Source organism: Salminus brasiliensis, chromosome 24 (genome assembly GCF_030463535.1).
Source record: "Salminus brasiliensis chromosome 24, fSalBra1.hap2, whole genome shotgun sequence".
NCBI classification, from domain to species: domain Eukaryota; kingdom Metazoa; phylum Chordata; class Actinopteri; order Characiformes; family Bryconidae; genus Salminus; species Salminus brasiliensis.
Window position 1 is genome coordinate 4,385,047 of NC_132901.1, and position 13,359 is coordinate 4,398,405.

Here is a 13,359-nt window from a genome sequence, read left to right on the forward strand (position 1 = left end):
TAGATATATTAGGCAGCCAGTTCTTAAAGTGTGTTGATGTGTTAAAAGTAGTCACAGTATATATTCGGAGGGACACGTCCCCTTCAATACTCAGAATGTCCCCCCACATCATTATACTGATGCTATCATTGTTCTCTGCAATGTTACCAGTTGAAACCAATGAAACCAGTTTCAGACAATTTTTGCTTTATGGCAATGGTGCATCATCATCCTGGAAGTACATGTTGAAAGATGAGTAAACTGTGGTCATGAAGGGATTCACATGGCCAGCAGACTGACTGGTATTTACACACGTGGACGTGGTACCCCTCGGTTAATGAAAGAAAAACTCACAATGATCACGGAATAACTTGAATCTGACAAAAGTAATAATAAATTAAAAATCTATAAAATTTAACAAATGAAAATCCAACATTGATTTTGAATCAGGCTTCAACTGAATTATTTAAAAAAAAAACTTGTGAAACCTGAAAGGCCTGAAAAATTATGGTACCCTTAATTTAATGTTTTGTTGCACAACCTTTGGAGGCAATCACTGCAATCAAATGATTCCTGTAACTGTCAATGACACTTCTGCACCTCTCAGCAGGTATTTTGGCCCACTCCTTAAAGGGTGCCATTTCCAGATGGCATGTTTCAGCTCCTTCCAAAGATGTTTAATAGTAATTTAGGCCACCTCAGAATAGTCCAATGTTTTTCTCTTAGCCATTTCTGGGTGTTTTTAGCTGTGTTTTTTGGGTCATTACCTGTTGCAAGACCCATGACCTGTGACTGAGACCAAGCTTTCTGACACTGGGCAGCACATTTCTCTCTAGAATCCCTTAATAGTCTTGAGGATTCATTGTGTCATGCATAGATTCGAGGCACCCTGTGCCAGAAGCAAAGCAGCCCAAGAACATAACCGAGCCTCCTCCATGTTTCACAGTAGGGACAGTACACCCCTCACATTTCTGCAGATATTTAAGTATATCTTTTCATGGGACAACACTGACAAAGTGACACTGATACAATGAAAAGTGTGCAGCTTATATAACAGTGTAAATTTATTCTTCCCTCAAAATAACTCAATATACAGCCATCAATGTCTAAACCACTGGCAACAAAAGTGAGTACACCCCTCAGTGAAAGTTCCTGAACTGTCAATATTTTGTGTGGCCACCATTATTTTCCAGAACTGCCTTAACTCTCCTGGGCATGTTTACCAGAGCTTTACAGGCTGCCACTGGAATGCTTTTTCACTCCTCCATGACGACATCACGGAGCTGGAAGATATTCAAGACTTTGCGCTCCTCCACCTTCCGCTTGAGGATGCCTCAAAGATGTTCTATTGGATTTAGGTCTGGAGACACGTTTGGCCAGTCCATCACCTTTACCCTCAGCCTCTTTAATAAAGCAATGGTCATCTTATAGGTGTGTGTTTGGGGTCATTATCATGCTGGAACACTGCCCGGCGACCCAGTTTCCGGAGGGAGGGGATCATGCTCTGCTTCAGTATTTCACAGTACATATTGGAGTTCATGTGTCCCTCAATGTAACTCCCCAACACCTGCTGCACTCATGCAGCCCCAGACCATGGCATTCCCACCACCATGCTTGACTGTAGGCATGACACACTTATATTTGTACTCCTCACCTAATTGCCCCACACATGCTTGAGACCATCTGAACCAAACAAATTAATCTTGGTCTCATCAGACCATAGGACATGGTTCCAGTAATCCATGTCCTTTGTTGACATGTCTTCAGCAAACTGTTTGCAGGCTTTCTTGTGTCCAGACTTCAGAAGAGGCTTCCTTCTGGGGTGACAGCCATGCAGACCAATTTGATGTAGTGTGCAGTGTATGGTCTGAGCACTGACAGGCTGACCCCCCACCTCTTCAATCTCTGCAGCAATTCTGACAACACTTCTGCGCCTTTTTTTTAAAGACAGCATTTGGATGTGACGCTAAGCACGTGCACTTAGCTTCTTTGGACGACCAACGCGAGGTCTGTTCTAAGTGGACCCTGCTCTTTTAAAACACTGGATAATCTTGGCCACTGTGCTGCAGCTCAGTTTCAGGGTGTTGGCAATCTTCTTATAGCCTTGGCCATCTTCATGTAGCGCAACAATTTGTCTTTTATGATCCTCAGAGAGTTCTTTGCCATGAGGTGCCATGTTGGAACTTTCAGTGACCAGTATGGGGGAGTGTGAGAGCTGTACTACAAATGTACTACATGTACTACAAAATATGCCCTTAGGCTGCACAGTCATGTTGGAACAGGAAGTGGCCATCCCCAAACTGTTCCTGCAAAGTTGGGGGCATGAAATTGACCAAAATCTCTTGGTATGCTGAAGCATTAAGAGTTCCTTTCACTGGAACTAAGGTGCTGAACTCAACCCCTGAAAAATAACCACACACCATAATCCCCCCTCCACCACCACTTTACACTTGGCACAATGCAGTTAGACAAGTAGCGTTCTCCTGGCTTCAATTGGCTGGCCAGATGGAGAAGAATGATTCATCAATCTAGAGAACATGTCTCTACTGCTCTAGAGTCATGCTTTAGACCACTGCATCCAATGAGATCCTGAGAGTGACCCATTCTTTCACAAATGTTTGTAGAAGCAGTCTGCATGCCTAGGTGCTTTGTTTTATGCACCTATGGCCATGGAATTGATTGGAACTCCTGGATTCCATGATTTGGATGTGTGAGTGAATACTTTGGCAATATAGTATATATAGACATTGATTTTGGTAGCTCTAGGACACCTGTGTCTAAAGAAATGAGATCTTAGGTGCAATCTGTATAAATGATCTATAAATAATGAGATCTTTTGATGCATTTTGATGAATGAACTGGGAGATGAGTAGAAAAGTGCATTTGTCATTAGCAGGGGTACTATGAGTTTTTGGTTATGCCTTTTGGGCTTTGTAATGCTCTGTCAGTCTTTTAGGCCTTAATTAACAAAATTGTGTATGACATGATCATGAGTTTGTTGTAGCCCTAATTTATGACATGAAGTGTGTTAGCTGATGTCTATAGATTTGCTGTGTCATGCACTAGTTTCCCATATATATATATATATATATATATATATATATATATGTATAGAGAGAGAGAGAGAGCGAGAGACACGCACACACACACACACACACACACACACACACACACACGACAGTACACACTGTAGTGCATGATGAGCTAGATTTATTAGGGAAATCTATTTCCTTCACATCCCCCCAGGTTTAGAAAAAGTGTAGACAAATCCAGGACACTTAGATGACATATGGTCAGATTACTGGCTCAATGGTTAGAGCACCATGCTATTGATGACAGGGTTGTGGGTTTAATACCCAGACTCAGCAAGCTGCCTCTGTTGGGCCCTTGAGCAAGACCCTTTACCTTCCTTGCTCCTTGGGCCATGTGTGCTCATCTGTAACTGTGCGTGTTTGATTGTTAGTGTGTGTGTGTGTGTGTGTTTACTACATAGATGGTTTAAAGGCAGAGGCAAAATTCCATCTGTATTCAATAGAAATGGTGAATATGGTTGTCTTGTATCCAGATTACTCTGTATCTGTGAAACTGAGCACAGCTTTTTCCCTCCCTATCTCTCTCTCTCTCTCTCTCTCTCTCTCTCTCTATATATATATATATATATATATATATTATTTGCACAATGATGCACATCTGGTAGATGCTAACTGCATTTCGTTGTCTTGTCCTTGTACAGAGCAATGACACTTAAGTTGAATCTATCTATCTATCTATCTATCTATCTATATTCAGAAAGTGCTCTGGAGAGTAGTGGCGCTGACCATCACAAAAATCACTGCATCTGCAAGGTAAAGCCTCCTCCACTGATACAGACCTGAATGACTTGGAAAGTATGCTAAAATTAGCTCTTAGCTGGTTACACTGGGGATGTATTTTATTGAAAAATGTAGAAGGAAACTAGTGATTTATATTTAGATTTGAACATGAAACACTTGTCAATAATAGTGGTAAACAAGCCCTTATGGTCCAGACACACCAAAGCCAAGGAGGAACAATTCACTGATTCCTCTCGACCTCTGTGTAAAAATCTGCACTTAAATACATCTACAACCTATTATAAATAAGCAAAGCACACACACTTCTCTACTGCCCTCTAGAGGAAAGCAGCTGCAGCTCCATCACTGAAGAGGAGCAACAGTGCTGGTTCTTCAAAGCTCGGCTTAGTGAATCTGCTGGACTCTGGTTTTCTGAATGGATCAGTTGATGATCTTCAGTTCATCTATGAGAGAGAATCAAACTGCTGCTACTGATCAGTGTGTGACACAGGGGGTAAAAACACTCATTAGAAATGTGGAATGATAGATGGGCTGGACATTCAGAACCGTGCATGGAAATCTAAACAGACATAAAGAAGCTAAACTCAGATTTTATTATAATATCTCATAAAGGTAAAAGTGTATGAGGGTGAGAACCAGCTTTAAGAAAGAGCATGAGGGGCTCTGCTGCATTCACACCTCCAGCACACACAGGAAACTGTTTAAAGATAGCCGTTAGGTCACTTCCTTCACTAACACGTCTAATGCAGTTAAACTAGCCGAGCCGTGCAGCAGTGCTGTAGTGTTCCTACAGAGACGCAGTAATTCAGTGTTTCAGTCTTTCAGAGATTAGAGATGTCTCTCAGTGTTTATGAGGAAGTGATTGGAACTGAGGAGATGAACAGAGGAGCTAGGGTGGAGATGGTGGTGGAGATCTATGAGAGTGTAGACGCTGTTAGAGGACATGACCCCAACACAGAGATGGAAGCCGTCAACACGAGGAGAAAGCTACAGACACAACAAGCAGGTATCATTACTAATCCTTTATTGAATCTCTTCTTTTAGAGACAGTAAATACTAGAATACTGGAACACTGAGCTGTATTCTGTAGGAGCTCTACTGTAATGCTGCACTTCTGGACTAGGTGAACTGTTTTAGTGGTGGTAAAGAACAAGCAGCATTACTACAGTACAGCTATCAGTGCATCTTTGTATTGGACTGTAGAGAACATCTGTAGATCACAGGTTCTTGGGAAGCTCTCAGTAAACACAGGTATCTCATACTGATAAAGGTGTAGTTTAGTTTCAGGTAGGATTGGTCAACAGAGAGACCCCACTATAGCTCAGACTCACACTATAGAACTGTTCTCTGGTTACTGAGAGATCAGCATGGGTTTTATACAGCTCTCACAAAGACGTGGTTTGATGTGAAGTCAGACCACAGACAGTCTGGATGATCTGACTGCTGGATTTGATCGGTCATAGAGGAGGAGCTGATGATTATCTTGGCATAGTTGAATAATGAGAGTTAAGTACCTGAAAGTTATATTTACCCCCCAAAATAAAGTGAAATACAGCCAGCCCACTAATGAAAGGGTATATAGAACGGCTACTGTCGAGTATGGAAGCAAGGCTAAAAGTTAATGCTGAGCTGACCAGGAAAGAGAGAAGCCTCGAACAGAGGAAGTGACACTGTGGGTATCTGCTCAGAGAAGATGAGTGACTGTGGTGTGATGTAATGAAGCCAGAGGTTGACTGGGTGCTAAGCTAAAAGCTAACCCAACAAACCAGCTACGATCTCTTCAACTAGCTAGCTAATTGAGAAAAGGCAGCAGGTTCTGCTGAGTTTGGATTTGTAGCCAGCTGTGTGGGCTTAAGTAAGGTAGCTATCAGGTTAAGCACCACATCACAGACTGTGTTCCAGCTAACTGAGGCTCAAATCACACTCATTTAAAGGAAAAGGTCTCAAATCTGAGAGCACAGAGTCTCAATCTACCAGTGTTCTCCTCCTTCTGTGTTCATCTCTTAGAGTCACTAGGGAGACTTTACCTGTGTTTAAACAGTGATACTGGTTCTGACTGAAGCTCATGTATCTGTGTTTCCACCATAGAGAGTCACTCTACAGGAAGCAGACGCTACAGACTGACTGCAGTGTGTCTGGGGCTGCTGTGTGTTCTCCTGCTCACTGCCATCACACTGCTGTGGATCAACTTCAACAACCTGACTGCAGAGAGAGACCAGTTGCAGGCAGAGAGAGACGGGCTGCAGAGAAGGCTTTCTGAACTGGGTCAGTGATTAACTGCAGTTTTTAATTACACTCACTGACCACTTTATTAGGAACATCATTCTAATACAAAGGTGTCTCAGTTTAATCCAGGAAAGATCTTCACACACCATCACACTAAACATCAGGTTGATCTGTTGACTCAAGGTCAGGCTGGTTCCATAAATTCCTGCTGTTTATGAACTTGGCACTGGAGTGAGGGCAGCAAATTCTGGAGTGAAGACTAACTGACCCTCTTAACCTGTGTCTGATTTTAATGTGTGCTGCTGCCACGTGATTGGCTGATTGGGAGATTGGGGGTTGCATGACTGAGAAGGTGTTCCTAATAAAGTGACTGGTTCACTAAGAGCTCTAGTGATTGATTTCAGCTCTTAGCTGAAGAGCTGAACTTCATTCCATTAGATGATGAAACAGAGAGACTGAAATATGATATATTATATTTGATATTAATGGAGAATATGAATGATCTTGTGTTTAATCGAGGAAATGCAGAGAAACACTCCTCCTTTATTTGATCTGTAGGAAAAGCCGCTCAGGAGGGATGGATCTACTTCAGCTCCAGTATCTACTACATCTCTACTGAGAAGAAGAGCTGGAGTGAGAGCAGAGAGGACTGCAGAGAGAGAGGAGCAGACCTGCTGATCATCAACAGCAGAGAGGAACAGGTGAGAGAGAGAGGATGTTGGGGGGGGGTCAGAATGTACTGTTAGTCAGTCAAGTTGTTGATTGGTTGGTTAGAACACAAGAACAGAGAAGAGCACAGTTAGAAGAACACAGATCTGCACAGTTAGAAGAACATTTAGAGCACAGGTTTGAGTGCTGATCATCTCTGTAAACGCCAAACTTGATGGATTAGTTCAGTTTACTTTAATGAGGGACTGATTAGATACACTGGGTGCTGGATGGGAACTGGAAACACTGGACATCCTCAAGAAGAGCTTTGAAAACGCTGACACTCACTCATACACATCTCTCTCTCTCTCTCTCTCTTTCTCTCTCTCTCTCTCTCACACACACATACACACACTCACACACACTCATTAGGTCAAAACAGTTTAAACTGATCACATGATGAGTTGATGGAAATGTCTAAGCAGTTATTGTACTTCAACAGGAGTTTATTCACAAGCTGAGAGGAGGTCAGCATGCTTGGATTGGTCTGACTGACGGTGAAAGAGAGGGGGTCTGGAAATGGGTGGACGGCTCAGCACTGATCACTGGGTAAGAGAGCACTGAACTGAACTCTGATCATGATGTAGTTACTGACTCTCACTGCTCTGATAAACACACTGATCCTCTGATTCTCTCTCAGATTCTGGAAAACTGGAGAACCCAGTGGATCAGATGAACACTGTGTCATAACAGGATATGAGTCTGATCCTGTAAAGAACTGGGCTGATTTTCCCTGTAATGATCAGGGAAGATCCTGCTGAAAATCACACTTCTGTACAGACTCTGTGCATGGAAATCTAAACAGACATAAAGAAGCTAAACTCAGATTTTATTATAATATCTCATAAAGGTAAAAGTGTATGAGGGTGAGAACCAGCTTTAAGAAAGAGCATGAGGGGCTCTGCTGCATTCACACCTCCAGCACACACAGGAAACTGTTTAAAGATAGCCGTTAGGTCACTTCCTTCACTAACACGTCTAATGCAGTTAAACTAGCCGAGCCGTGCAGCAGTGCTGTAGTGTTCCTACAGAGACGCAGTAATTCAGTGTTTCAGTCTTTCAGAGATTAGAGATGTCTCTCAGTGTTTATGAGGAAGTGATTGGAACTGAGGAGATGAACAGAGGAGCTAGGGTGGAGATGGTGGTGGAGATCTATGAGAGTGTAGACGCTGTTAGAGGACATGACCCCAACACAGAGATGGAAGCCGTCAACACGAGGAGAAAGCTACAGACACAACAAGCAGGTATCATTACTAATCCTTTATTGAATCTCTTCTTTTAGAGACAGTAAATACTAGAATACTGGAACACTGAGCTGTATTCTGTAGGAGCTCTACTGTAATGCTGCACTTCTGGACTAGGTGAACTGTTTTAGTGGTGGTAAAGAACAAGCAGCATTACTACAGTACAGCTATCAGTGCATCTTTGTATTGGACTGTAGAGAACATCTGTAGATCACAGGTTCTTGGGAAGCTCTCAGTAAACACAGGTATCTCATACTGATAAAGGTGTAGTTTAGTTTCAGGTAGGATTGGTCAACAGAGAGACCCCACTATAGGTCAGACTCACACTATAGAACTGTTCTCTGGTTACTGAGAGATCAGCATGGGTTTTGTACAGCTCTCACAAAGACGTGGTTTGATGTGAAGTCAGACCACAGACAGTCTGGATGATCTGACTGCTGGATTTGATCGGTCATAGAGGAGGAGCTGATGATTATCTTGGCATAGTTGAATAATGAGAGTTAAGTACCTTAAAGTTATATTTACCCCCCAAAATAAAGTGAAATACAGCCAGCCCACTAATGAAAGGGTATATAGAACGGCTCAATCTACCAGTGTTCTCCTCCTTCTGTGTTCATCTCTTAGAGTCACTAGGGAGACTTTACCTGTGTTTAAACAGTGATACTGGTTCTGACTGAAGCTCATGTATCTGTGTTTCCACCATAGAGAGTCACTCTACAGGAAGCAGACGCTACAGACTGACTGCAGTGTGTCTGGGGCTGCTGTGTGTTCTCCTGCTCACTGCCATCACACTGCTGTGGATCAACTTCAACAACCTGACTGCAGAGAGAGACCAGTTGCAGGCAGAGAGAGACGGGCTGCAGAGAAGGCTTTCTGAACTGGGTCAGTGATTAACTGCAGTTTTTAATTACACTCACTGACCACTTTATTAGGAACATCATTCTAATACAAAGGTGTCTCAGTTTAATCCAGGAAAGATCTTCACACACCATCACACTAAACATCAGGTTGATCTGTTGAGTCTGGTCAGGCTGGTTCCATGAATTCCTGCTGTTTATGAACTCAGCACTGGAGTGAGGGCAGCAAATACTGGTGTGATTGGGAGATTGGGGGTTGCATGACTGTTCCTAATAAAGTGTCTGGTTCACTATAAGCTCTAGTGATTGATTTCAGCTCTTAGCTGAAGAGTTGAACTTCATTCCATTAGATGATGAAACAGAGAGACTGAAATATGATATATTATATTTGATATTAATGGAGAATATGAATGATCTTGTGTTTAATCGAGGAAATGCAGAGAAACACTCCTCCTTTATTTGATCTGTAGGAAAAGCCGCTCAGGAGGGATGGATCTACTTCAGCTCCAATATCTACTACATCTCTACTGAGAAGAAGAGCTGGAGTGAGAGCAGAGAGCACTGCAGAGAGAGCAGTTAGAAGAACACAAATCAGCACAGTTAGAAGAACATTTAGAGAGTGCTGATCATCTCTGTGAACTCCAAACTTGATGGATTAGTTCAGTTTACTTTAATGAGGGACTGATTAGATACACTGGGTGCTGGATGAGAACTGGAAACACTGGAGATCCTCAAGAAGAGCTTTGAAAACACTGACACTCACTCATACACATCTCTCTCTCTCTCTCTCTCTCTCTCTCTCTCTCTTTCTCTCTCTCTCTCTCACACACACACACACACACACACACTCACACACACTCATCAGGTCAAAACAGTTTAAACTGATCACATGATGAGTTGATGGAAATGTCTAAGCAGTTATTGTACTTCAACAGGAGTTTATTCACAAGCTGAGAGGAGGTCAGCATGCTTGGATTGGTCTGACTGACGGTGAAAGAGAGGGGGTCTGGAAATGGGTGGACGGCTCAGCACTGACCACTGAGTAAGAGAGCACTGAACTGAACTCTGATCATGATGCAGTTACTGACTCTCACTCGTCACTGCTCAGATAAACACACTGATCCTCTGATTCTCTCTCAGATTCTGGAAAACTGGAGAACCCAGTGGATCAGATGAACACTGTGTCATAACTGGATATGAGTCTGATCCTGTAAAGAACTGGGCTGATTTTCCCTGTAAAGATCAGTTTGTTTGGATCTGTGAAAATAGAATATCAATGAAACAGTGAGCCTGAGTGTGTGTGTGTGTGTGTGTGTGTGTGTGTGTGTGTGTGTATTTTTGTATTTTTGTATTTTCTGATTTTTACTGTGATTGTTAGTGTGTGTATGATTGTTAGTTTCTGTGTGATTGTTAGTGTGTTAGTGTGTGTGTGATTGTTAGTGTGTGTGATTGTTAGTGTGTGTGATTGTGTGTGATAGTGTGTGTGTGATAGTGTGTGTGTTAATGTGTGTGATTGTTAGTATGTGTATGTTTGTTAGTGTGTGATTGTGTGTGTTAGTGTGTGATAGTGTGTGTTTGTTAGTGTGTGTGTTTGTTAGTGTGTATTTGTGTGTGATAGTTAATGTGTGTGTGTTTTAGTGTGTGTGATAGTGTGTGTGATTGTTAGTGTGATAGTTATTGTGTGTGTGTGTGTGTGTGTGTGTTAGTGTGTGATTGTTACTGTGTGTGATAGTGTGTGTGTGTGTGTTGGTGTGTGATTGTTACTGTGTGTGATAATGTGTGTTTGTGTGTGTGATAGTCACTGTTTAAGAGATTGTAGTCTGGTGCTTCTGTGGTGCTCTAATGGTTTGTAATTGTCTGCTGCTGGTGGTCTAGTACAGCAGACAACATAATCGACCAATTGAAGCAGTGATTTTATTGAAATTGTCCATTCCACCTTAAATGATGTAGCAATTGTGTTGTAAAATTCATCTTATGGATAAAACAGTTATTAGGAAACATAACCAGATTCAAATAAACAGTTTCTCTCTGTTTGTAAAAAGGGGAGTTTCTATCACTATTAATATGTTCAAATTGTGCCCAGTTTTGTCCATTAGATTATTCCAGAAAAAAATCCAAGTGGAAACGTTTGGACTGGTTGCGGCCATGCTTTAACTTCAAGATCTACTCTAATAAAAAAATAAAAAAGTTCTGCTCAGTAAGAGGTGATGAAGTTCAGCACCCTGGACAGCTCCAGTAAAGGTTCCCCATTGGAGTCTGTGATTAAATGATCATCCTTAAGCACAGTGAACAGCCCAGCTCAATGATTAATAAATCAACCCACGTAATAATTAACAGCTGATCTGGAGAGTCAGTGACCTCCGTATACAATCAAACACTTTCTTTATTCTCTATTGGAGCAGGACTGAATGTGCAAGTGGCAGTTCTCCTGCTGAAAATCACACTTCTGTACAGATTCTGTGCTTTAAAGACTCTATGAGGACTAACAGACTGTAAGAAACATGCACAGCTTGATGCTGGTGTGTTCTACAGTAATGTGTGTGGAACTCAGTATCTTTGGATGCAGGAACTCAGAAATACAGCCATTGGTTGGATCTGATGTTAAGCTGCTGATTGGCTCCCTCTTGTGGATCAATATGAGTTGACTCCCAAACTCAAGGCTGTTTAAAATGATAACAGGATCTTCCTCAGAGGATTCTAAAATACTGGCTGCATTTTTTACCACCTTGCTAACATTCATATCAACTATAAAACGTTATTAGGAATTGAAGTGTTCAGAGGAAAAGAGCTACAGTGCACATTATTACAGAATTATAAATAGAACACATATATTAACCATCTGGAAAATACTCTCAGCTGTGAGTGCTGGTACCTAGACTCAAAGACAGACAATACACAGAGATTAGAAAACATTTGAATTAGGATGACGATACATTAAGCAGCTACATCCAGTCTGGTTAGGATGGTGTTGTGGATGGGGGTTTTCAAATGGGTCTAACTTGTTAATTCTCCTGCTCTCTCTCAAAAGCATATGATGCACAAATCTATACAGTTACTATTGAAATGATTCAACCCGCATCAGTAAAGTGAATACACACCAGTGAAACACACACAGCGGACAGTGAGCACACATTCCTGGAGCGGTGTCCCTGTCCGTGTCCTTGCTCAAAGGCTCAGTGGCAACTTGCCACGCCTGGGTATCGAACCAACAACCCTGTCATCAATAGCCCGGTGCTTATACAGCTGAACCACCACTGCCCCACTGCAAATATGCTGCAAAGCCAGACTCCAGATTCTCAGAGCCAGACACCAGATTCTGAGAGCCAGACACCAGATTCTCAGAGCCAGACAACAGATTCTCAGAGTCAGACACCAGACTCTCAGAGCCAGACAACAGATTCTCAGAGCCAGACACCAGATTCTCAGATTCAGACACCAGATTCTCAGAGTCAGACACCAGATTCTGGCATTCACCAGTTCACTAATATTCTTCGGCTTGCAGCTGCAATCACAAAAGATTTTCTATAGGTTGTCAGGTGACGGTGAAGGCCCCTCTGGAATCTTCCAGGACTTTTGGGTATGTTGGGATCATTGTCCTGTTGGAAGGTCTGATGAGGCCCAGGTTTCAGCTTCCTCACAGAAGGCATTATGTTTTCTCCAGGGTTTTCCTGATTTTTGATTGAACCAATCTTGCTCTCCACATGTGTGTGAATTCAATAGAGCACACACTCGCTTAGCATATCAGCTGAATTATCACACTGCACAGCTGGACTGAGCTGAGTGTGTTCTACCGTAAACTAAAGGAAGGAAAAGCACTGTAAAACAGGCTGTACTTCATGCTGTAAAGAGGGGTAAAGTGGGCATTATACTGTGGTAAAATCAGTCAGTGGGTGTAAATGTGGTTGGAGGAACCTGAGTGCTGTTGCCTGTAGGTCTCTTCTCTATCAAAACATTAGCAGACACCCTAAACCCTAAGCTTTAGTCACTCACTAGGAAATTCACCTATTGACTAATATAAGTGTGGACACAGTGGACTGATATCTGCCTCCATGATTCCTCTCTCCTCCATCCTCAGTCTGTCACCCAGATCTCACTTGAAGGCCGCCATCTTTAGCCCTTTAGATCCTACTGCTGTGCTTTACTGCTGAGCCTAAACACAATAATTACAGTGAACTTCACAAGTAATCAAATTGTTGATAGTTTTATAGATTTAAAGATAGATGATAGATTTATAGGTTTAAATATATATCAGTGTGCATGTATCATTGTGCATGCAGATGGAGTAAGTCTGTATAAACAACTGAGAACTGAGAACTAAAGAACTGAGACAGTTACAGATAAAGACATGCCTGTATAAGCCTGTGTGTGGGCTTAAGCATGTAAGCTGTAATGTCACATGGTAGCTGTACGTGCAGAAGACCGTCACGTGGTTGAGGTGAGAATTTAATGAAGCATACACTTGTTTAGTATATCAGCTTAACTTAGCACAGCTGGACCCAGACTTGAGTTCAC

General features: G+C 42.2%; 2 protein-coding genes across 2 annotated transcripts in view; one reads left to right on the forward strand and one right to left on the reverse strand.

Moving 5' to 3' along the window:
- Positions 1 to 13,359, reverse strand: part of LOC140546339 (uncharacterized) — a 48,726-nt gene that overhangs the window by 17,529 nt on the left and 17,838 nt on the right. The gene's annotated exons all lie outside the window — the stretch shown is intronic.
- Positions 4,423 to 9,708, forward strand: LOC140546900 (C-type lectin domain family 4 member E-like). The gene is given in 7 exon segments (XM_072670358.1): positions 4,423 to 4,818; positions 5,901 to 6,077; positions 6,567 to 6,739; positions 7,189 to 7,295; positions 7,387 to 7,990; positions 8,696 to 8,872; positions 9,318 to 9,708. Coding segments are annotated over 5 exon segments (750 nt in total). The 5' UTR covers positions 4,423 to 4,646; the 3' UTR covers positions 7,508 to 7,990; positions 8,696 to 8,872; positions 9,318 to 9,708.